At 34.9% G+C, this 23,301-nt stretch overlaps 1 protein-coding gene across 3 annotated transcripts in view; it reads right to left on the reverse strand.

Moving 5' to 3' along the window:
• Positions 1-23,301, reverse strand: part of RAC1 (Rac family small GTPase 1) — a 47,543-nt gene that overhangs the window by 20,194 nt on the left and 4,048 nt on the right. For all 3 annotated transcript variants that reach the window (XM_074201735.1, XM_074201738.1, XM_074201736.1), the window contains exons 2-3: positions 6,015-6,086; positions 2,782-2,899 (exon numbers count right to left, since the gene is read on the reverse strand). In XM_074201735.1, the coding sequence (XP_074057836.1) occupies positions 2,782-2,899; positions 6,015-6,086 (190 nt within the window). The remainder of the gene's footprint in view (positions 1-2,781; positions 2,900-6,014; positions 6,087-23,301) is intronic.

Raw genomic sequence — 23,301 nt, forward strand, 5'->3', positions numbered from 1 at the left:
TCATTGACATATCCAGGACACTGTTTAGTGAAATCACAAACCCCTCTCTTTAAATGATTGCTTAAAAAAAGAGAGGTTTCAGGTTGGATGGTACAAAAAAGTTATGTTTAACAGTCTAGACTTCTTCAAAAGGAAACATTAAGACCTGGAAATACGTGTAACATGATCGTACATGTACACTATACACCTGTATCAGATTGCTTGCTGTTTTGGGAAAGGGGGAAGGAATTGAAAATTTTATAAAAATGAATGCTGGAAATATTCTTTTTGTTTTGTTTTTACAAGGCAATGGGATTAAGTGACTTGCCTAAGATCACATAGCTGGGTAGTTATTAAGTGTCTGAGGTCATATTTGAACTCAGGTCCTCCTGACTCCAGGGCCAGTGCTCTATCCACTGTGCCACCTAGCTGCCCTGATGGAAATATTCTTAATATATAATTGGAAGAAATAAAATATTATTAAGATTTTTAAAAAAGAGATTATTATTTTATGAGAAACAGTGCCACCAAAATTTAAACTAACTTCTCTAAAAAGGAAATTCACAGAATACAAAGCTTGAGTATATTTTGACAACTAATTATATATTTATATGCTTTACTAGATCTCTTTTACTTAAGTACTACATTATTACACACAAGTAATAACTTAAACATAAATATTTTGAAATCTAGTACATTGCCAAAAAAAGAAAGAGAATGCCTCAACTTTTTGAAATATACGAATTCTGCTAAGAAAAATTATTTGGAGTCTATTAAAAACCAATCCATCGAATTTATTTTGCTTGACAATACTCATATTTGAACAAGTATTTCCTCCCACTGCCCTTGGTTTCTTAATGGCAGCAGTTGTGAGGGGAGGGGGAGGGAAAGAATATGGATTTGAATTTTAGTATATTCCATCCATATTTCAAGACCCAACATAAACCTTCTATATTAAAATTTTACTAATCATTTTAGGACAACATGAGCTCCCATTCTCTGAACACCTACTGTCCTTAATTGACCAATATCAATCACATCTCTTAGTATAGTTTGTCACTTCTGTCTTTTTTTTTTGGCATTTCACTTCCTAACTAGATTGTAAACTCAGGGTTGAAAACCAAATTTCTATGTTGTTCCCTGAGAAATTAGGACATAATGCCATACACCTTACAGGCAATTCAAATATCTGATTGGTAGAAGATGAAAATACTGCTTTTGTAATAAACTAAATTAAATCTATGCTGTCAAGTTTCTATAGTACCACAGTACCTGTGGCAACAGTGATATAACTAAAATTTTATAATTAGGGTTTTTTTTGTGCTTGTCGGGGGTCGGCCCTGACCGCCTGAGTGGATAGGACCTCCCCGAGAGTGAGGTCAGGCCAATCTAAAGAAGACACGGCTCCTTAAGGGGAGCAGTGGCTTCACCTGGTTGGCCTGTGTCGCTTGCTCCAATCGGGTGGTAGGTTCAGCCCTCCGGGCGGATCGGGGTGGCAGCCCAGAACAAACTCCCTATATTAGCCATCACCCTGAGCTATTCGGGGGATCCCTCTGCACCTAATAAAACATATGCCTCCTGAAGAAGTGTCTGCCTGAGTCCCTCCTCGCTGATCCCCGGGGGAGGGAAATACCAGGGATGCCTGAAGCAGTGCCCACTGAGGAGCTCACTCGGGAGTCCGGGGAAGAAGACCCCGGACATGTGCTGATTTATATTTTTAATCAATAGTAAATTCCAAGATCTACTTTTACACATCCCATTCAGAAGCTTCCCTCCAATAAAAACAGCAAGTCAAAGGGCAACTAATTTTTTAAAATTGCACAAGGTTTTAGAAAATTTCCCAACAAAGAGGGGTTAGTCACTTAAGTACCTGCTTTCATTATTAACTAATAAAATGGCAATCTAGTTCTTAATAGCAATAACTTCTGCTATTGTAGAATGTTTTGATATAAAAAAGCAGGTAAACTATTTATGATTAATTTATAAATAATAGGAGGAAAAGATAAACACTGAGCTAGCAGTAAATTACAGAAGTTTGAGTTTTGTGTGAGACTTGGCTGATGTTTGAAATAAATTAAAAATTAAATATGCACAACAAAAATAGTTAAATTATACATAGCTCATACTTCCCCAAATTTCGAGATTTAAATAAAATACAATTTCATTTTAAAAGCAAAATTCCAATTTTGTGGTGTTACATCAATTCAATCTAAATGCAATCAACTAAAATACTTGCCCAAACCAGCATCTTCTAAGCTACAACAAAGCAAAGACCCATATGTCAAGTTATCACTGAGTCCATATTGCTCTCTGACCATTACTGAAAGAAACTTTCTGGAAGACTTTAAGACAGAAACAATAACAACAGTTCTATGCCTCTGAAGCCAAGTCAGCTATGGCCAGTCTGCCCAGAATGATAAACTGTGGGATCCCTTTCAGATAAACAGAACATCCTCTCTCCATAGTCCTCACATTCTCAAGCCCTCCTGCTGTTCCCTTCCTCTTCCCATGCCACTCCCATTTGAGAGGAGAGTGTCCTCTATTCCTCTCATAAAACCTCCTGTTTTTCTTGTTATCCCATAAATAATTATGGTATTATCTACAGAGTGGGCTGCTTGGTATGAGGCATGGGCTGTTTTTCTAGTAATAAACCATCAAGTTACTACCAATCTCTTATAGAATTCTGACTTTTGTTTAACACAATATAATCAATTCACAGGGAATGAGAAAACTTTTGTTAGCTTCATCTGCTATTCAAAGAATTAATACATATAAAAATATATATATATATATAATTCTTACTGTTTGCGGATAGGATAAGGGACGTAATCGGTCATAGTCTTCTTGGCCTGCTGTATCCCATAAACCTAAATTCACAGGTTTTCCATCTACCATAACATTGGCAGAATAGTTATCAAAGCTGTAGAATAAAAAGAAAATGTTTAGTAGTGTGATTTAAAATAAGCAAAAAAAAAAAAACGACAAAAAAAAAACCCCAAAAGCAGAAAATTCACGTGAGGATTAAAACAAGGAAAACAGACAATACAGGAGACCTAGGTGCACAAAATACATGGAAAAAACAAGAGGAAAACATACATATTCAATTCAAAGATGACAAGGAAAGAAAATTTTGCCTTCAATTAATAGTATTAAAGAGGGGCAGCTAGGTGGCGCAGTGAATAGAGCACCGGCCCCAGAGTCAGGAGGACCTGAGTTCAAATCTTGATCTCAGACACATAATAATTATCTAGCTGCATGACCATGGGCAAGTCACTTAACCCCACTGCCTTGTAAAAGCTAAAATAAAAAAAGCAATTGAAATAATATGAGATACTTTTCCCTAAGAGGCAATTATTATCATTTTCACTAAATTGACAATTATAGCAGTATGCATTGAATAAGCTACTGGGCAAAGAACAATATACAATAAAATCCTGATTATCTGTGCTAATGAAAGGAAGCAGTGATGCAGATAAAGAAAACTTTGGATAATCCAAAAGCAGTTTGTAATTAATTTCAGAACTCTTTATGTTCAATTAGAGCAAACATTTCTAATAATACTTTATTCATACTAACATGAAATTAGTTTGCATTTTCTGAGTGAACGTCAACTGGAAAGCTCAAGCTTTTAAAACTGCTACAGAGAGTCTGTGTAAATGATATTTTAATGGCATGAAGTCGAATAGGAAAAAGCATCAAGTCTGAACATAAGTTTCAACCTTAAAACAAAATTCAACCATAACATTTATTTTTTTTCAACCTTAACATTTAAACAGAAATAAATTAATCAATCTTCAGTACTTAAGGGTTCTTATTGTCAAATGTGCTACGAGTAAGATTTATGGTTTTTTGGATTTTTTAAAAACTTAACAAAGTCTTCTTGACAGAATGTCTAAAAGCAATAGTGGCAAATAATTTCTAGTAGCCTACATTTTACAAAACTTTCTTCAGAACATCTGGTGAGGCAAGGTTGTATAATGACTATTATCCCATGGCTATAAAAAAACAGTCCACAAAGATAAAAGAATGGGCAGAAAGATTAAGGGGTCTTAAAGAGAGTTCCCAGCCAAAGTCCTACAAACTACTTTTTTATACTTTTTGCCCAAAGAGGGCCATAGCTGGGTTCCATATCAACTTACCTATAGGTAAACATTAAACCACACTATCCCAGATCTGTATACCACTTCCTTGCTCATTTGGAGGGAAGATGGGGCATTAACTCATGCCTCTTCAGATCTAAAGTATCTTGGTCCACAACAGACCCGGAGGACTTTCACCAGATTGGTAGTACGCAAAAGAAAGGGAATTTGAAGTCAGATCTCCTCTGACTTCAAATTCAATACTATTTTCCTTACATACCACTATTGTTATGGTTAGTTTTTACTGCTTATCTAAGATTATCTGCTGAATTTTTCTGTAGTAAAATGAAAAAACATAAAACATAATATAAGTAACCCTTTTTTGAAGACAAAAGAGATAGAAAATTACAATAAAAAGTCTGGTAACTTAGACATCTCCAAAAGGAAGGGAAGGGACAAAGAAAATGGAAGTTCCATCAGTTACCTCAGTGTGACAAAACTTTTCAGAAGAATATCTACATAAAGTCAATTGACAATTAGAATGGCTTAAGAAATCATCTAAATTTCTTAAATACATAAAAAACAAGATTCTACACAGACTAAATGTGGTAGAAATCTTAGTAGTCATCTGCTTCAAGAGTGGTGCCAGTGAACCTTCTAATGTCATTCTGGTAGTAAGGGGCAGGAATTATATTTCTGGTATTTGAAATTAGGTCTTATGGCTTTAAGTTCAGTGCTCCCTCTATTGTACACTGATTCTAATGTAAAAAGTCAAACTTTTTTTCAGTTAAACTTCTTTCCCCACCCCAATTTTTCTTTTAGCAATCTTAGTAGATTTTTAAAATTCCTTTTGAGCTCTTCTAGGAATTCTTCTTAGGTCTGAGATCAATTCACATTTTTCTTTGAGCTCTGAATGTGGCAGTTTTGACTTTTTGTCTTTTTTCTAAGTTTGGAGTTGGCATTCCTGTCACCTTAGTACCTTTCTATGATCAGGTTTTTTTTTTTGGCCATTTTTTCATTTTTTTCCAAATCACTTTTTGACACTTTATGTTACTGGATTCTGCTCCCAAGGTGGAGGGGGCATTTCCCCAAGCATCAGTCTGCTTTCCCTTTACAGTGGAATTAAGTGATTTGCTCAAGTTCACACAGCTGGTAAGTTTCAAGTGTCTGAGGCCACACTTGAAATCAGGTCCTCCTGACTCCAGGCCTAGTGCTCTAACCTCTATGCAACCCAGCTGCAGCTGCACCAAACATCAGATTTTTTTATGCTACTGTTTTCAGAACTGGGGGGGGGGGGGGGGGTTATGGCAGGGTGGGTGAGTGTCTTCTCAGTTCTTCCAAGGTGGCATGATGTTAGGAAATGTGTGATCATTGTTCTCCCGGCTTGTACTGACCTGTGTTGAACCATAAGTACTCTTTTCTGCCTTGGATCTGTAACCAGAGGCCGTACTACAGGTAGTACTCCATTGAGCCCTGGGACTACAACCCAGAACTACTTATGGGCAATGCAACAGAGTCCTGCTCCCACCCCTCACTCCTACCCTTGAACTCTCCTTCTAACCAGTTGTTAGCTCCCATACCATCTGTGGGCTGAAAACTCCAGATGCTGTTGCAACCAAATTATTCCCATCTCTGCACTTTCAACTAAGTGAGATAGACCTTTCTTGTCAACTTTCTTGTCTTGGGATAGAAAATTGTTTTTACCTCATCTTTTTGTTGCTTCTGTGGCCTCAGAATTCATTGAGAGGTCATTTTAACGTTTTTGGAAGGAAATTTGGGTTAACTCAGGTGAGTCTCTGCCTTTATTCTGGCACCTTGGTCTATACTCCCCTAATAGTTGCAATGAAACTTCAGTGAAGAAGGAAAGGAGCATCCTGATTTGTAGCAAAACTTATAATGAGTAAAATATTCAATGTCACAGTAGTTATCTCACAAGTTTTAACTGAGAATACTCACACAGTAGGGATGTATTCACCCGGAAAGGCATTGGTCGTATAACTGATCAGTAGGCAAGTTTTACCTACAGCTCTAAGAGGGAGGGGAAAAAAAAGACAAAAATTAGTCAATATGAAGAATGCAAGTTATCTTTTATTACTGATTCATAATAAGTAATATCATATACAATACAAAACTGAAAATTAATTTCTACTACTTTAAGATAACCTAAAGGTATTTTTTTAGCAATATAGATGTATATATGTGTATGTCAATTTCAAAATTAAAGGAGGAAAAACTAGCATTACATAGGTAATATTAAATTTTCTCATATTTTAAGATTAATACATAACTTTTCAATGGGATTCTTAGCAATTACTTGGTGAAAGGACAAGTGTTACTATATTCAAAAGAAATGTTTTGGCATAGTAAATAGATAAGTCCTACACCTAAGCATTTGGAGATGAAGTATTTGAATGACTTGTATGACTTCAATGCCATTTTCAATTTATTTTATGATTAATAGGGACAAATTATGATAACATATTTCTACAGTTCCCCAGTTATTATGTTACTTTTGTAATTAAGGACATTATTTTAGGGTTGCTAAAACTTAACTCAAAATCTCATCCTCCTAAAACCTGTACTTCCTTCTAAATGATTCTAATTCAATTATTGGTACCCACCAAATCTTACTCAGGCTTGAAAATCTGGAGTTAATTTTGGGAGAATTAAAATTTTAATTTTAATTTTCAGTTACAGGTATTCAAATACAACAACAAAATTAAAATTAAAATAAATAAACCAAAATAGCAATTGCACATGTAACCCTAATCTTGCTATTTCTCAATTACTTAAAAGAAAATAAAATGACCCTGCTGGTTTCATTCTATTCTTTTTTACTGTTCTCTGTCCCTGATCCTCCACATCCAATTCATATTAAAATGCATCTTTTTATATCTTTTCACCTTCACTTCACATGAACCTTCACTCCTCTAATTCAGACTATCATTAGCTCCCACTAGAATCATGACTTCCTGACTGATGCTTCTCCTAATACATAGATAGTTCTGATCATATCACTCCTCTAACTCTAAGCTTTCATTTGTTTTCCAATGACCTCTGAAAAAATTAGAGCCTGGAATTTAATACTCTCAACATTCTGGCTTCAACCTTCTTTTAAGCACTTCCTCTCACTATTCTTGCTCATATCCAACATCTCAAATCTGACAACCACAAGTTATTTCTAATCTTAAAATATGCCTTCTACTTCCAAATCCATAGCTCACACATCTCCTTGCTTTAAATGAATTCCTCCTTCCATCTAGTTGCTGAAACCTTATCTATACTTCAAGGTTCAGCTCCCATCTGTTACATGAACCAACAGTATACCACTTTAACTCTAACTCTCAAGGGAGGTCTCTTTCCTCAGATTTTTTCCAGCATTATATGAACATCTCCTAAGTATTTATTACTAGAATAAGAGATTATAATTTCTGATATTCCAGTCCTATGACTCCTATTAAATAAATTCTTTGAGGCCATGGATTATGTTTTTTCATTTTTGTGTCCCCAATGCCTTATCCATAACAGGTGGTTAATAAATATGCATGAATGAACTGATGCTGAGTGAGATGAGCAGAACCAGAAAAACACTGTATACCCTAAACAAGAACATGGGTGACGATCAACCTTGATGGCTCATTCCATCAGTGCAACAATCAGGGACAATTTGGGGCTCTCTGCAATGGAGAGTACCATCTGTATCCAGAGAAAGAACTATGGAGTTTGAACAAAGACCAAGGACTATTAACTTTAATTTAGAAAAAAAACTGCAATCTTATTATCTGATCTTGCTTATCTCTTTTACCTTTCTTCTTCTTTAAGGATATGATTTCTCTCTAGTCACATTCAATTTGGATCAATGTATACCATGGAAACAATGTAGAGACTGACAAATTGCCTTCTGTGGGGAGGTGGGGGGAAGGGAAGTAAGATTAGGGGGAAAATTGTAAAAACTCAAAATAAATAAAATCTTTAATTAAAAAAATAAATATGCATGTATAGTAAATTGAACTCATCAAGCAAAAATGTCAAGTTATTCTTTCCCCATAAAAACCTAATTACTTTCCGTATATCTTCAACCACAAATAAGAGATTATAATAGTACATCTAGGAACATTAAAGAGATCTTGACCAAAAAAGGGACCCTAGAACTTTCTGATTAAAACAATCAATTATGAGCACAAAATCTTGATTAAAAATATTTTCCACTTCATCTTTGGAGAGGTGAAAGACCAAAGCAAAAATTTTACATTCTTGGGGTGATGGGGGGGGGCGGCGGCGGATTATAGACCCCTTTGGCAGTCTAGTGAACCCATCTCAGAAGAATGCTTTAAATACATAAAAATACATAGAACTGCAAAGGAAATAATAAATTGTATTGAAAGCTATCAAAATATTTTGACTAGAGGTACAGAATCAGACATGGCTATTATGTCCCTATGTTTTGAATGAGTATAAATATTTGTTAAAAGTGTTTCTACTTTGAGATAAGGAGGATTGTGATTTGGTGGGTAGGACCATGGAAATTCAAGTTATATGGTACTCAATGGAATTAATGAAGTTAACTGTAAATAGCATTAAAAAGTTTTAAAAAGCACACATTTAAAGGGAGGGGGTAAAGTTTTGGGCTACCAAATATTATTCCTAATGTTTATAAGCTGTACCCATGGAGAAATATAATACTCAAAAAACCTGATAGTGCTGGCTCAAGAGACCCTGTGTAATTCTAAATGATTCTGATATAATCTGTAAATGTTCAGTTTTTGAAAGAGTCAATCTTCTTGATTAACTTCACATACTTAAGAATTTAGGAATTACAAAGTCTTTGTTTTGTTACTGAACTTCAACTAAAGTCCTTCAAAGAATCATTTTATATATTATTTTCCTAATATTATAACCAAAGGAATATAAAATAAGAAGCACATGTTGGTAAAGTCCTCATAATTTGCTTTCTGAAAGCAAGAAACATTTATTCATACTACTAACATATCACAGACCAATGAGATCCTGCCAACCTCTGTTTTCACTTAGGATTATTAAGTGTTTAAGGAAAAGTTGGAACTTAGTCCAAAAAACTGAGTCAAACATTACACCATCAGTTTGGTAACACCCAGATCCTCAAAAGTTTTACTAAAATGGGCAAAGATTATTAGATATAACTTATGTCAAAAACTTTTTTTAAAAATTTCAACAAGTCCCTTAGAGAATATATACTGTTCTCCAAATTCATTGTTTGATGACCCTCCCCAGAATTGAGCCCTATTGTCTTAACTATGTCCAACTCCTTCTACAATACTAATCAGTCAGTACTCATCATCCCAAATCTCCCTCCAGACCTGTTCCACACCCAGAAATCTATCCCAATTATCTCATCATCAAAGTTCACTCCTCCTCTACTCATTGTCCAAGCAAAATCTTATTTCTTTTTTTGAACTATATTTCTTAGGTTCAACTATTCAGTTAAGTTTCAGTTCTTTTCTGACTGGCCAAGATATAACCCTCATTATTCATCATCATTAATTTAAACTCAATTCAGTTCTTAAGCTTTCCCCATCAAGTCACTATTTGTTAACATATTTTAATTTTAAAGTTTTCAACTGGCTGTATATGAAAAAAACTCACTCCTAAAGAGCGTCTATCTCACAAAAATCCTGTGAGGAAAAGGAGGCTCAGAAAAATAAAATGATACGAAATTAGTCATAATTTGAACTCAGATCTTTCCTGACTTCAAGTGAACTACTGGCTCCATTACAGCAGAAGAGGTGGAATATTTTCCCTGCAAATTTTTTTTTTAAATCTTAAATATTTGGATAAAAGGACTATGAAGGGTTTTTTGGTTGTTTTTTTTTTTAGGTTTTTGCTAGGCAATGGGGTTAAGCAGCTTGCCCAAGGCCACACAGCTAGGTAATTATGAAGTGTCTGAGGTCGAATTTGAACTCAGGTACTCCTGACTCCAGGGCCAGTGCTTTATCCACTGCGCCACCTAGCTGCCCCTCTATGAAGGGTTTTTAAAAAACCTATTATGAGGTGATGAAATTTCCTCCTTAAAGGAAAAACTAAGCACCCAGGGCAGCTAGGTGGCACAGTGGATAGAGCACTTAAGTCAGGAGGACCTGAGTTCAAATTTGACCTCAGACACTTGATACTTACTAGCTTATGTGAACTTGGGCAAGTCACTTAATTCCATTACACCACAAAAATCAAAACCAAAAAAGCTAAGCAACCAGTAAGAGACGTTCTGCTGAGATGTACTCTGCTTATTTTTAAACTATGGGGAACAAAGACTTACTATGGTTAGAATCAAGAAGCTTCAGTTCATAGGATAACAAATCATTTAGTGCCACCCTCATTTATTTTTAGCTGTGAAATTTAATTTTAGTGAATATCATGCCAGAAGCACTATGTACTTGTGCACGTGCACACACACACACACACACACACAATATCACATTATAAATGCTGCTACTAAAGACATCAGCACGAATTCTCTGGAGAGTCAGTGTTTATGAACCAGTGCTTTGGACAACAACTACCAAAATAAATTTAAAATTTCACTTTTGACTGCTGCAGATGTAAGAAAAAGCTCCAGAAGAAAATGACTGCAGGGATCTAAAATTTTTTATACCAGCAGCCAGTTATAATTAGAGTTAATAAGAAACATTTATTAATTTAACTTTTTGAAAGTAAATATCTTAAAAGCCAATCAATAAATCAATAAGTATTCAAGAGCGTACTATGTGTAAAGCACTGTTTGGTTATTACAAGGTTGGAGGTGGGATTAAGAGTTCTTCTAGAATGGCTTTTTTTCCTCTTTTAGTTTTCCAATGGGTTTCTTTCTTCACTCCTCCCATTCCAGAAGGTGCAGATCATAACCCCAAGTGATCTTAAATTCTAGCAGAATTTTGTCATTCATGTTAGCAATCCCTTTCTAGAACTATACCACTGTCTGATTTGTTCAATCAAAACAGAAGGAACGAAAGCAAACTTCCACTGCTCCCTTCTCTCCATCATTTTATTTTGAAGGGTTGAATCCTAGATTGATTAGGAAAGCATTTTTATAATAAAGGAAGAGAAACTCAGGTCCTCTAGAAATACAGTGCTTTCCCTAGAGAAACTGCTTTGGAATTTCTGCTCTTGATTCCAAGTCTTTATCTGAAACACAAGCTTCTTAACCTTATTCTTAACTCTTACCACAGAAATTAAAACATTCTGACATAATCTGATCAAATCACTTGTGGTTTATTGAAGTAGGATTTGGGAATCAAGAAGATCTGGCCACAAACTTATTAAGTGTTTATTATATGATTGTCAAAATCACTTCACAACTATGGGACTCAATTTCTTCCTCTCCAAAACTAGGAGTCACTTCCAGCTCTATATGATTCAGGCTACTTAAAAAATATTTGCTACATCTCTACTGTTTTATAAAACAATAATCATCCAACTGAAATATGGTATATAAATAAGTTCTAGTAGCTAAGTGCCAATATATGACCTAGAAAGAGTCATTTTCTATAAAGAACTGGGAACCATATTTGATAACAACATCCAATATTGGTTGCTACCCTTTTAGAATTAGTATTTTCTTTCTCTTTTCCTTCACATAGTCAATAACTCAATTCAGTCCCTCCAATCAGTGAGATGATTTAATATGGAAAAGTCAAAGTAACTGGCTTGGAATTAAGTTCTTCTATTCCTGCGTTGCTGCTAACTCAATAATATGCCTTATTAAAACAAAGAGAACTGTTCCAATAATTCAGGAAACAAGTTGGAATTATGCTAAAAAATGTGATCAAAATGTCCAAACTCCTTCTATAAATAATTCATTATTAGATGTATACCTAAGGTCACTGATATTACAGCACATTGTAGCAATTAAGAAGCAAAAACTAAGAGAATGCTAATCAAATGGGGAAAGGCTAAAGATTGGGATACATTAATGTAATGGAATATAAGCAATGATGTATGTGAAAGATACAGAAAGAATGGAAGACATGTGAAATGGGCAGAATCATGAGAAAACTTTATAATGACTATAGTAATATAGCAAGAATGATTAACAAAATATCTGAAATGGAATGCTGTACAAGAGTAAATTTCTTAACCAACAAGGAATAGAGAAAATTACACAAGAGATAATTTGATTAAATGAAACAAATCATATATAAAATTAATGTATATGAGGTAAAAGTAGGCATGTGGGGGGGGGGATCCTCTTATATCTTCTTTTTATTTCAAATTTCACAAAGGTTTGGCATTTAAGACACATAAAAGACCAAAAGTCATTCCCCTGACCACTACACCTCCCTCACCCTCCCCTCCCTCTCGTCCATCAACCCCCTCTCCTTGACAATTCTCATCCCTTCCTTTCTTTTTCTCTACTCTTGACAGGTCTTTTGTGCTTCTTCACATGATATAATTTACCCCTTTGTTTCCCCCTTCCTAGCATTCTAGTACAATTCCTTTTTTAAGATGTCTTAGTTTTTATATCATCCCATCAAAATCAACTTATGCCCATATCCTCTAAGCATACTCCCTTTAAGAGAGATACAGTTCAAGAGTTATAAAAAACATTCTCCCTTGTAACCAGTTTAATCTTATTGGGTGACATTCATTTTCTTTTCCCGTTTGTCTTTTTATGTATCTCTTAAGTTTCATGCTGAAGGATCAAATTTTCTCTTCAGCTCTGGTCTTCTCAACAGGAAAATTAAAAAGTCACTTATTTTGTTAAATGTCCATCTTTTTTTTCCCCCTGAAAGAATATGCTCACTGTTGCTGGGAAGTTGATTCTTGGTTGTAATCTAGGCTTCTTTGCTCTGTGGAATGATTCCAGGCCCTTTGATCTTTTAAAGATGATGCTGTCAAATGGCTCCTAACTGTGACTCCTTGGTATCTGAATTATTTCTTTCTGGCTGCCTGCCATACTTTATCCTTGACCTGATAATTCTAGAATTTGGTTACACTATTCCTTGGCATTTTCATTTTGGAACCTCTTTCTGGAGGTGATCAATGGATTCTTGCAGAGACTATTTTACCTTCTGATTCTAGGATATCAGAGCAGTTTTCCTTGATGATTTCTTTATTTCTTTCTTTTTTACATTTTTGCAAGGTAAATGGGGTTAAGTGACTTTGCCCAAGGCCACACAGCTAAGTAATTATTAAGTGTCTGAGGACAGATTTGAACTCAGGTACACCTGACTCCAGTGGCCGGTGTTCTATCCACTGCGCCACCATCTTGATGATTTCTTGAAATCACTGATTTCAGGAAGTCCAATAATTCCTAAGTTATCTCTCCTGGATCTATTTTCTTTTTTAATTTTTTACCTTTTTAAGGCATTGGGGGTTTAAGTGACTTGTCCAGGGTCACACATCTAGGCAATTATTAAGTGTCTGAGACCATATTTCAACTTGGGCCCTCCTGACTCTAAGGCTGGTGCTATCCACTGCACCACCTAGCTGGCTCCTAGATCTATTTTCCAGGTGAGTTTTTTCACCAATGGTTCTTATAAGTTTTGTCCTAATTTTTTCCTTTTTTTAAAAATTTTGCTTGACTGAATGTCTTATACAGTCACTAACTCCCACATATCCAATTCTATTTTTTCAAGCAATTATTTTCTTCAGCTGACTTTTTCAAAAGGACATTTCTTCTATCCATTTGCCCAATTGTATTTTTAAAAGAGTTATTTTCTTTGTCTATCTCCCCAATTATATTTTTAAAGGAGTTGTTTCTAGTAATTTTTGTGTTCACATTTGCAAAATGTTAAATTTCTCTTGCATTTCTTTTCCAATTACTTGATTTTTAAAGTCCTTTTAGAGCTCTTCCAAGAGGTCTTTTGAGGCAGGAAATCAATTCATATTCCTCTCTGGAGCTTTGCATGTTAAAACTGTACAGCTAAAATGATTAAAATGTCCACAGCTTCTGATCCAGAGATTCCAGTAAAGATGTTATATCCCAAGAAGACTGCTTATAATAAAAAAAGTGTATACCACAAAATATTTATAAAGCAGCAGTTTTTTGGAGACCAAACAACTAAAAATGAGAATATCAATCAAATGAGGGATAGCTAAAGAAACTGTAGGTCACAAATAATGGATTCTTACTGTACTGTAGGAAATGATGAATATTATGAATATAGAGAAGCATGGAAATAGCTATATGAACTGATGTACAATAAACTAAGCAAAGAAATATACACATAAATATACACAAAAATATAATTAGGAAGAATCAGCAAAAAGAATCAAGTGTATGTTGCAAAATTATAAAGAACAAACATGTCTCTTTGCAGACATAGAAAGTTCCACAAGTATAGCACACTGAATACATTTTCAGAATTTTTCCAATCTACTAACTGGTTATCCTGATTTCTTTTTCCCATCTCTTTTCTCCTTTGTTCTTAAAAAATGATTTGTTCTATGAGATGCTTTTCTGGAAGGAGAAAATGATTCTGGAGGGAACCTATGATGTAAAAAAGACAGTAGTAAAAAGTTATTAAAAAAAAAATTTGAATGCCATGAAATTATAAATGACCAAGACTTGCTCCAAAGAAGAAACATAACATACCTTCCTTGTCCCATACATATCTGAAAAAGTGGCAGCAAACTAAAGAGTAAGGAATTCTGTAAATAATGACAGACTTGGTGGGAGTGTTGGTTAATTTTGCTGAAATGGTCCCCCCCCTTTTGTATTCTTTGCTAAAAGGGGACACCTCTGGGAGGTGGAGGGCAGACATATATTGGGAAATGGTGATGTAAAAACAAAGATACTAACTAAAAAAGATGTATTCATAGTAAAGTATTTTAGACTTATAATTTGAGAAAATTACTCAGTTCATTTTATAGAAATACCAAAAATTACAAATAAAAAATGCCACATAAATAAAAAAGAAATCCTCATAAGATCAAAAATTAGAATGTATTCTTCCCTATTCAACCATGATGGATCTTTCCTCCTGTAAATTAGATAAATCTATTCATTTGAGATCGAAAAACAACTACATGTCATTAAGTCTATTAATAGTGGCAAATAAACATTAGTCCTCATAGGACAAGTATTAAAGGCTTTAGGAAATATTACTCAAAATTGAGAACTAAAGCACATTAGACTGATTTTTAATAAAGTAAGGAGGGAAACTAAAACCACTTAAGACTTCAAATGGTCCTGACTCAAAACAAATGTTTTAGGGGAGAAGTCAGTCAACTTACTTTGGATCTAAATGTCTGCAAATTTCAAGTCAACAAGTATTACTAAGTTCCAAGGGCAGTTAGATGGTTCAGTGGATACTAGCCTTGGAGTTCGAATCCAGCTACTTACTAGCTGTGACTTGGGCAAGTCACTTAACCCTGATTACTCAAATCCAGGGTCCTCCCCAGTCTTCCTGATTCATATCTGGCCACTGTATCCAGATGCTCTGGAGGAGAAAGTGAGGCTGGTGACTAAGCACAGCAGCCCCTCACTCAAATCCAATTCATGTGTTTGTCATGGCATCATCCCCCTGATGTCATGGTTTTCTTTGAGAATGAAGGACAAACATAATCACTAAGTTCCAATATTAAGGAATCAAAGAAAAGCAAAAATACCTTCTACCCTCTCAAGGAGTTTTCAATATAAAGGGGAAGACAACATACAAAACAACTGTATACAAACAGGGGCAGCTAGGTGGCACAGTGAACTAAGCACCACAGAAAGACTTGAGTTCAAATCCAGCCCCCCCCCCCCCGCAGATACTTACTAGTTGTGTGACCCTGGGCAAATCACTTAACCTGGTTTACCTCAAAGCCCACATCTGTAAAATAAAGGCAAACCACTCCAGTATTTTGTCAAGAAAACACCAAATGAGAGTGAGTGGGTATGTGTGTGTGTGTATTAAATTGGAGATAAATTCATAGGAAAAGCATTAGTACAAAACAGGATTTTAACAAACATCTAAATGAAGCCAGGTAAAGATAAGGAAGAAGATTTGGGCCATGGGGTTAGGAAGGAATGCTGTCTTGTGTAAGAAAGAGGTAAGTCAGTGTCACTGGATCTTAAGATTATATGAAGAGGAATAAGAACTAAAAAGTCTGAAAAGATAGGAAGTACATTATGAAAGGTTTTAAAAGTCAAATGGAAAATTTTATATTTATTCTGGAGGTAAAAACGGCAGTTAGGATTCATATAGCTAAGTTTTGCAAACCACTTTACAATGATCATCTCAATTTGAGTCTCTCTGAGGAAGATACTATTCCCACCCTACAGATGGTGAACCTGGGGCACACAGAGATAGAAGTGATTTACCCAGTCATGCCACAAAGCAGTTGAAGTCACCTTTGCCACAAGTTTCCCTGACTCCACATCCAGACAATACATCAGCTAGCTGTAAGAGAGAGCCACGGGGAGTTGATTATCAAGATGATATGGGGGCGGCTAGGTGGCACAGTGGATAGAGCACCAGCCCTGAAGTCAGGAGTACCTGAGTTCAAATCCGACCTCAGACACTTGGGCCTTGGGCAAGCCACTTAACTCCATTAATGGCCTTGCAAAAACTTAAAAAAAAAAGATGATATGGTCAGACGTGTTTAAGAAGATCACTTTGATACCTGAAAAGGTGAATGGACTTGAATCAGGGAGACAAAACAGAAAATTATTACAACAGTTCAACTGTGGGGTGACAAGAGCCATCAAGAAGGTGCTAACAATAAAAAGGAGGGGGCAAATAATCAAAAGATGATACCTAAGTTTCAAGTCCAGGTGACTAGGACATTGACTATTTTGATATTCTTCTCTCCCTATATAGTAAAAATGGTAAAAACTTTAACTTCCCCAAAACTAGTTTTGTGAAGGACTTCCCACCAAGATGGCTCCCTGAACAGGAGGTAAACCACTCAGCTCAGCTCTCCGCTACCCAAGCTAGCAAAAACCCAAATTCCAAACCAAGAAATCCAGTCAAAAATTATACTGACAACTTCCATCCCAAAATTGCCCCCCCCAAATCCATCATGGCAACAGGAATAGGGTTTTTCAACAAAATCAATGTCAGAAGAGGTTAGTTTTTCAATGCAGCAAGAACAGAGACTTTATCCTGTGAACCCCTCTGCTCACAAAGCCACAGGAAAATCCAGGATGAAGGAAGACCTTGGAACAAGCCCCAGAGTGACCAGTGAGAGGCAAAGGTTAGTAACCAACACTCAAACTCAACAACCCAGGCTAAGGACTCAGCTCTAAGCTTCTGGGAAGGCCCTTAAGATTCACCACTCTGAACCTTGAGCTTAGGGAGGAAGACGAGACAAGGACACAAAATACTACAAGTCAATAAGGAAACACCTCAACCAAAAGTTCACCAAAAATAAAGAGTCTGGCCATGGCACAAAACCCCCATTCACAAACTAAAGCTGGAGAGAAGAAATAACACACCCACACCCACCCTCCTAAAGGTGTGATCAACTTCTTCCCAACTGCAAGCAAAGAGAAAGGAAAAAATACATTTTTCACAAAGATCCAGAATACCTAGAAGAAATAAAATAAGCAAGGCATTTTTAGAAATGAAATAAAAAACTCTAGAGAAAAAAACTAGAAGTAATTAGAAGAGAAAGTGGTAAACCTTAAAATTCTTTAAGTAAAGTTGAATTTGGGTAGTTCTAGAAAATTGTCTGCAATATACAAGTAATAGGAAAAGGCACTGGAAATAAAATGAGTTAGGGAAAGCTTTCCATAGAAGACAGTTTGCACCTTTTTCCTCAAGGGAAGAGACTCTTCCAAATCTGCTTGAGTAATTAATTGGCAGAACTCTTGGAAATTTTAAAGCAAAATGAGATAGGCCCCTTAGGGCTTTCCCAAGCTTTTCTCAGGAAGCAGATTGAAAAGGGGGTGGAATATGGACACCTAATATAAACTCTTCAATATTGGTTTGGCTTCTAGTAGATTGAAATGATCAGAATTATGAGCTGTATGTGTGACTGTTCATTTAGTTGGGAGTGTGGAGAACAGGAAAACTATCTAGAAAGGATGATATATGATCTATAACTTGTTTTAATGGAGCCAAGATGTTACAAGTCTGATAGTTTGAAGTTAGTGATTCTGTTTCTTGTATGAAAAACCGCTTTCACAATTCTCAGACTAAGAAATCAAAGTTATTTATAGTCATATGAAATAATATTGCTCTAAATCACTGATTAGAGAAATGCAAATTAAAACATCTTGGAGGTATCATCTCACACCTCTCAGATTGGCCAATATGACTAGAAAGGAAAATGATCAATGTTGGAGGAGATGTGAGAAAACTGGAATACAAATGCATTGCTGGTGGAGTTGTGAACTGATTCAACCTTATTTGAAATTATGCCCAAAGGGCAATAAAAAACATACATACCCTTTGATCCAGCAATATCACTACCTGAAAAGATTATGAAAAAGGGTAAAAATTCCACATGTACAAAAATATTCATAGCAGTTCATTTTGAAGGGGCAAAGAATTGATGGGGATGCCCATTGACTGAAGAATGGCTGAAAAAATTGTGGAATTGTATATGTGATGGAACATTACTGTTTTGAAAGAAATCAAGGATGGGATTTCAGAAAAGCCTGGAAAAGAATGAAATGAACATTATACACATTAATAATAACATGGAGGGATGATCAACCTTGATGGATTTGTTCATTTCAGCAGTACATTAATCAAAGACAATTTGAAATGATTTGTGATGGAAAAATACCATTCATATCCAGAGGAGGAGGAATTATGGAGTTTAAATGAAGACTAAAGCTTATCAATAAAATCTTCCATTTTTAAAAGTTGTCATGTATTATGTAATTGTTTTCTTCTGTTTGGATTTGATTCTTCTCTTACAACATAATCAATATTGATTTATGTTTACCATGGTTGTAAATGTAGAGTCTATATCAAACTGCTTTCTGTCCCCATGAAGAGAGGGGAGAAAGGAGAAAAATTGTAAAACAAGTCCCTTTCCCTTTAACAGGCTACAACATGTCTAGTTCCTTCAAGATATTTCTATGTAGACTAATAATTAAGAGCCAACTGAACTAGCACTAGGAATTTTGGAAGGTACTAACATTTCAGAAACACCTTAGAATTTGCTTAGCAAAAACAGGTAATAAAGGAAGCTGCCAGATGTCTTCCTCCCAAAAACAAACAAAAAAATCACTGTCAAACCTAGATGAATTACCTCAATAAAACTGAATTTGACTTTTTTTAAAAAAAGACTTAAGGGCAAAGTATGCATTTTATGAAACTTCCACAGGTACAAAAACTGCTCTATCTGAATTGAACAGTACTTCCTAAGTTATTTCAACAGTATAAAGGATAGTAACCTTCATTCTGAATAGTAAGTATACCTACCCAATTAGCATTAGATGGTATTTGGAGGCTTAGTTTATCAAAACAGTGCTTCTAAAATCCCAAGATTATTTCCTAACATAAACTATTTACCTAGTCATGTCCCAGTAGCATGTGATTTTTGAAATTTACTTTTTTTGTCCTTAAGTGGAGAACTTTACATTTATCCTTATCCAACTTCATCTGGTCACAGCAGTCTTCAAATCCTTTTTCTAACATATATAGGCAATGATTGTAACCAAATGATTTAACCTCTCAGTGCTCCTCCAACTCAACTGTCTAATGATATCTATTTTTTATATTTGATCCATCATCATTTTTGCCTTTGACATCTTTTGAAGCCTGACTAGCATCAACTATTAATCTTCCCAGTTGCATGCCAAATGCAAATCTGATGAGTATGGTATTTATATCTTCATTTAAGTCAACAATCTTTCTAAAAAATATAGATCCAAAGATCATTACATTAGGGTGATAGTAACACACCGATAATTGATTACTCTTGAGGTATATTCATTCAACCAGCTCACTAACCAATATACATTTATCCTGTATCTCTCCATCTCTCTAAAGAACCAGAAAACTCTCAAATGTACTGTTGAAATTCAGGTCTAGGAGCAGCTAGGTGGCAGTGGATAAGTCGTGGAGTTAGGAGGACCTGAGTTCAAGTCCAGCCTTAGACACTTAATATTCAATTGTGTGCCCTTGGACAAATCACAACCCCACTGAAAAAAACAAAAAAGAAATTTAGGTGTAAAAATGTTCACAGAATTCCCTTTAGTTATCAATCTAATCACTTTATCAAAAAGTAAATTAGGTATGTTTAGTATGATCTGCTCTTGATAGAACCATATTGACTCTAATTAATCATTGTTTTCTTTTTAGTTGGCAGAATTAGGAGGCATACCTTAATAGTCTTAACCAAAATATTCCAATGATAGATATCCCCTTTAGCTGCTACAGATGAGTTGGAATCAGCAAAAATGTTTATATGTTCAATCAGAATACTAATGCACAAAGTTTTACTATTAAAACTCACATCTGTATTCATTATCTTATTATTAAATTGTTATCATACAGTCTGAAAGAGCTTCAGAAAGAGGCATACAATGTTGGTAGAGCTGTAAATTACTCCAACTGTTCTGAAAAATAATTTGACTAAATTGTTCATACCCATTTATCCAGCATCTCATTTGTGGGACATACTCCAAGAACTAATATATCAATATATATCTCTATATATATGCCAAAATATTCATAGCAGTATGATATGATGATAAAGAACAAGAAACAGCACAAGCACCTATTTACTGGGGATAAGCTAAAAAAAACTCTAAAGTTTATGAATATTACCTTTTAGTAAGAAATGATTAAAGAATTCAAAGAAATGGGAGAATTTGTATGAAAAGTAAAACAGAATAATATATCCAATAACTACTGAGTAATTATAATGATCAACTTTGTTTCCAGAGAGCAGATAAGGAAACAACATGCCTCCTTCCTCTTTTTTTTTTTTTGGCTAGGCAATGGGGTTAAGTGATTTGCCCAAGGTCACACGGCTAAGTAATTATTAAGTGTCTGAGGCCGAATTTGAACTCAGGTTCTCCTGACTCTAGGGTCAATACTCTATCCACTGCTCCTTCCTCTTTCTAGGGGTGGGGGGCTATAGGAGCAAAATGATGGTATTAGATATATCTAGAAATTACTAATATAAAAAAAAGGTGTCGACTAAACCCTTTAAAATATTTAAATACTGTCCAAATGTTTAATGTTCAAATCCAATAATCTACTAGCTGAAACAGTCACTTCATTACTCTGGACTCTCACATTTCATGTTCAAAATGGGGAGCATAGAAGTACCACCTACCTTACTGGGTTGTGAGAAAAATAATTTGCAAACTTTGAAATCTTGCTATACATGTAAATACCTATCACACCAGATATCTACATTAGAGAGGTATTTATTTCATGCTACAGTGGAAATGTATACATATTATACTTTCTTTATTCAGTTCTATGTAATTATAAACTAGTAAGGAGGATAGAACAAAAAAATCAGGAAGAATTGAATTTTATTACCAACAGTAACCCTAGACATCAAAGTCCACATTTCAAAAAATAAAAAGCTAAATGATTACTTTCACTATTTGCCTTATAGGAAGGTTGTTAAAATAAGACAACACCTATGTAAATTTCTTTTAGCATACATTTCAGGATAAAGATACTGTACTAAAAAAAATCTTAAAATTTTTCAGATAGCTCGCTTATTTATGCAACTATAACACTCTCAATCTTAAAATAGATAAAATGTTAAAAAAACACTTGCACTCCTATTCCATACTGTAACATGCCTTTTTAGGCAACTTATTGTTTTTATATTCTTAAGAATTACCATAATGGAATGTGCTATATAAAAATCTGACCTATGGAAAGAACACACTACTAAATGTTTAAGAAATTATCTAATAACTTACTTTCATATACTTCATTTTCCAGGTATGATTATATAACACCAAACATTTCATCAAATAGCATGTGTTTATCCTTTCAAATTAGAACATGAATCCTTTTCTCTACCATAATGATACTCTTAGGTCTCATATAATATTTTTAAGCAACCTTATAAATGTACCAATTGTAAAGTCCCAGATTCTGTACCAATTTTTTGATTCTGAAACAAAATACTGAGTCAATTCACATGTGACCTCACATGATATGAAACATTTAATGTAAACACTATACGAAGCTAGGAAAAATAATTTTTTTAAAAAAGAGGCAGCTAAGTGATGAAGGAGGTAAGGAGCACTGGGCCTGGAGTCAGGAAGATCTGGGTTCAAATCTGAATTCAGACACTATTAGCTGTGTGACTCAACTTGCCTCAGTTCCTCATCTGAATAATGGGGACTCAATAGAGAAGGAAATTACAAAGCACTTCACTGTATTTGCTAAAAAAAAAAGTTCCAATAGCACTTATAGTGTCATGCTTTGATTCACAGGGTCAATCTAGAATCAGTCACAACTGCAGAACAAGCATTAAACCCAATGCAAGTACCACTATGTAATTCACTACAAAATCTATAATTTCCTGTTTCTCCACAGTTCAAATTCAATTCATATTCAAAATATTATTTAGAAGATACACATAAAATAAGAAAAACATTACTATTAACCACTGATATTTGATTGAGTGGGTTTGGGACCTGTTCAAACCTATTTTTAATGTTTATTGAGAAACTGCAAGGTACTAGGAGAAAGCCTGATTGGGGGGGAGGGGCAGGGGGAGAAGTGTGAGAAGACACTATGACAGGGAACTCTTCTGTCATTTAGAGTCTTAGAGAGTTGCCCAGGGACACCGAGAGACAAAGTGGCTTTTTTGGTCCCACCACTAGAGATCAGGACTTAATGCCATGTCTTCTCAACTCCACTAGACATTTCTTTTATAATCACACTACAATTTCTCTCAATACCTAATGGCAGGTCCATAGATGAAGTACTTCTATCTTAACTGCCCACTAATCATTCTACTTAATTTCCAACCCCTAGATTTCCTCCTTAGATAATCCCTTCTTACATTTCCCTTGGAAAGTCCTTCAAGTAGGGATTATTACATTCCACGACGAATTAATTAGATGGCAAAAGGCATTTGTGGATGCAGAGACAGAAAACTAAAAATTATTAACAAAGTAAACAGTAAAATTTAAACATAAGACTCTATAAAAAATATATAGTACATTCTCATTCTAAGAATGAAGCAATGACTTATCAACCCAATTCCCAACAGCCCACTTTTTTTTTTAAAGAGGAAACAAGCATTTATTGACTTGTGCAAAATTTTAGTTTGATTTGGAGCTCAAAGAGTCCTTAGAGATCATCTAGTTCAAATCTATTTAATTGATAAACAAACTGAACAA

The sequence above is a fragment of the Macrotis lagotis genome, chromosome X, assembly GCF_037893015.1.
Source record: "Macrotis lagotis isolate mMagLag1 chromosome X, bilby.v1.9.chrom.fasta, whole genome shotgun sequence".
Lineage (NCBI taxonomy): Eukaryota > Metazoa > Chordata > Mammalia > Peramelemorphia > Peramelidae > Macrotis > Macrotis lagotis.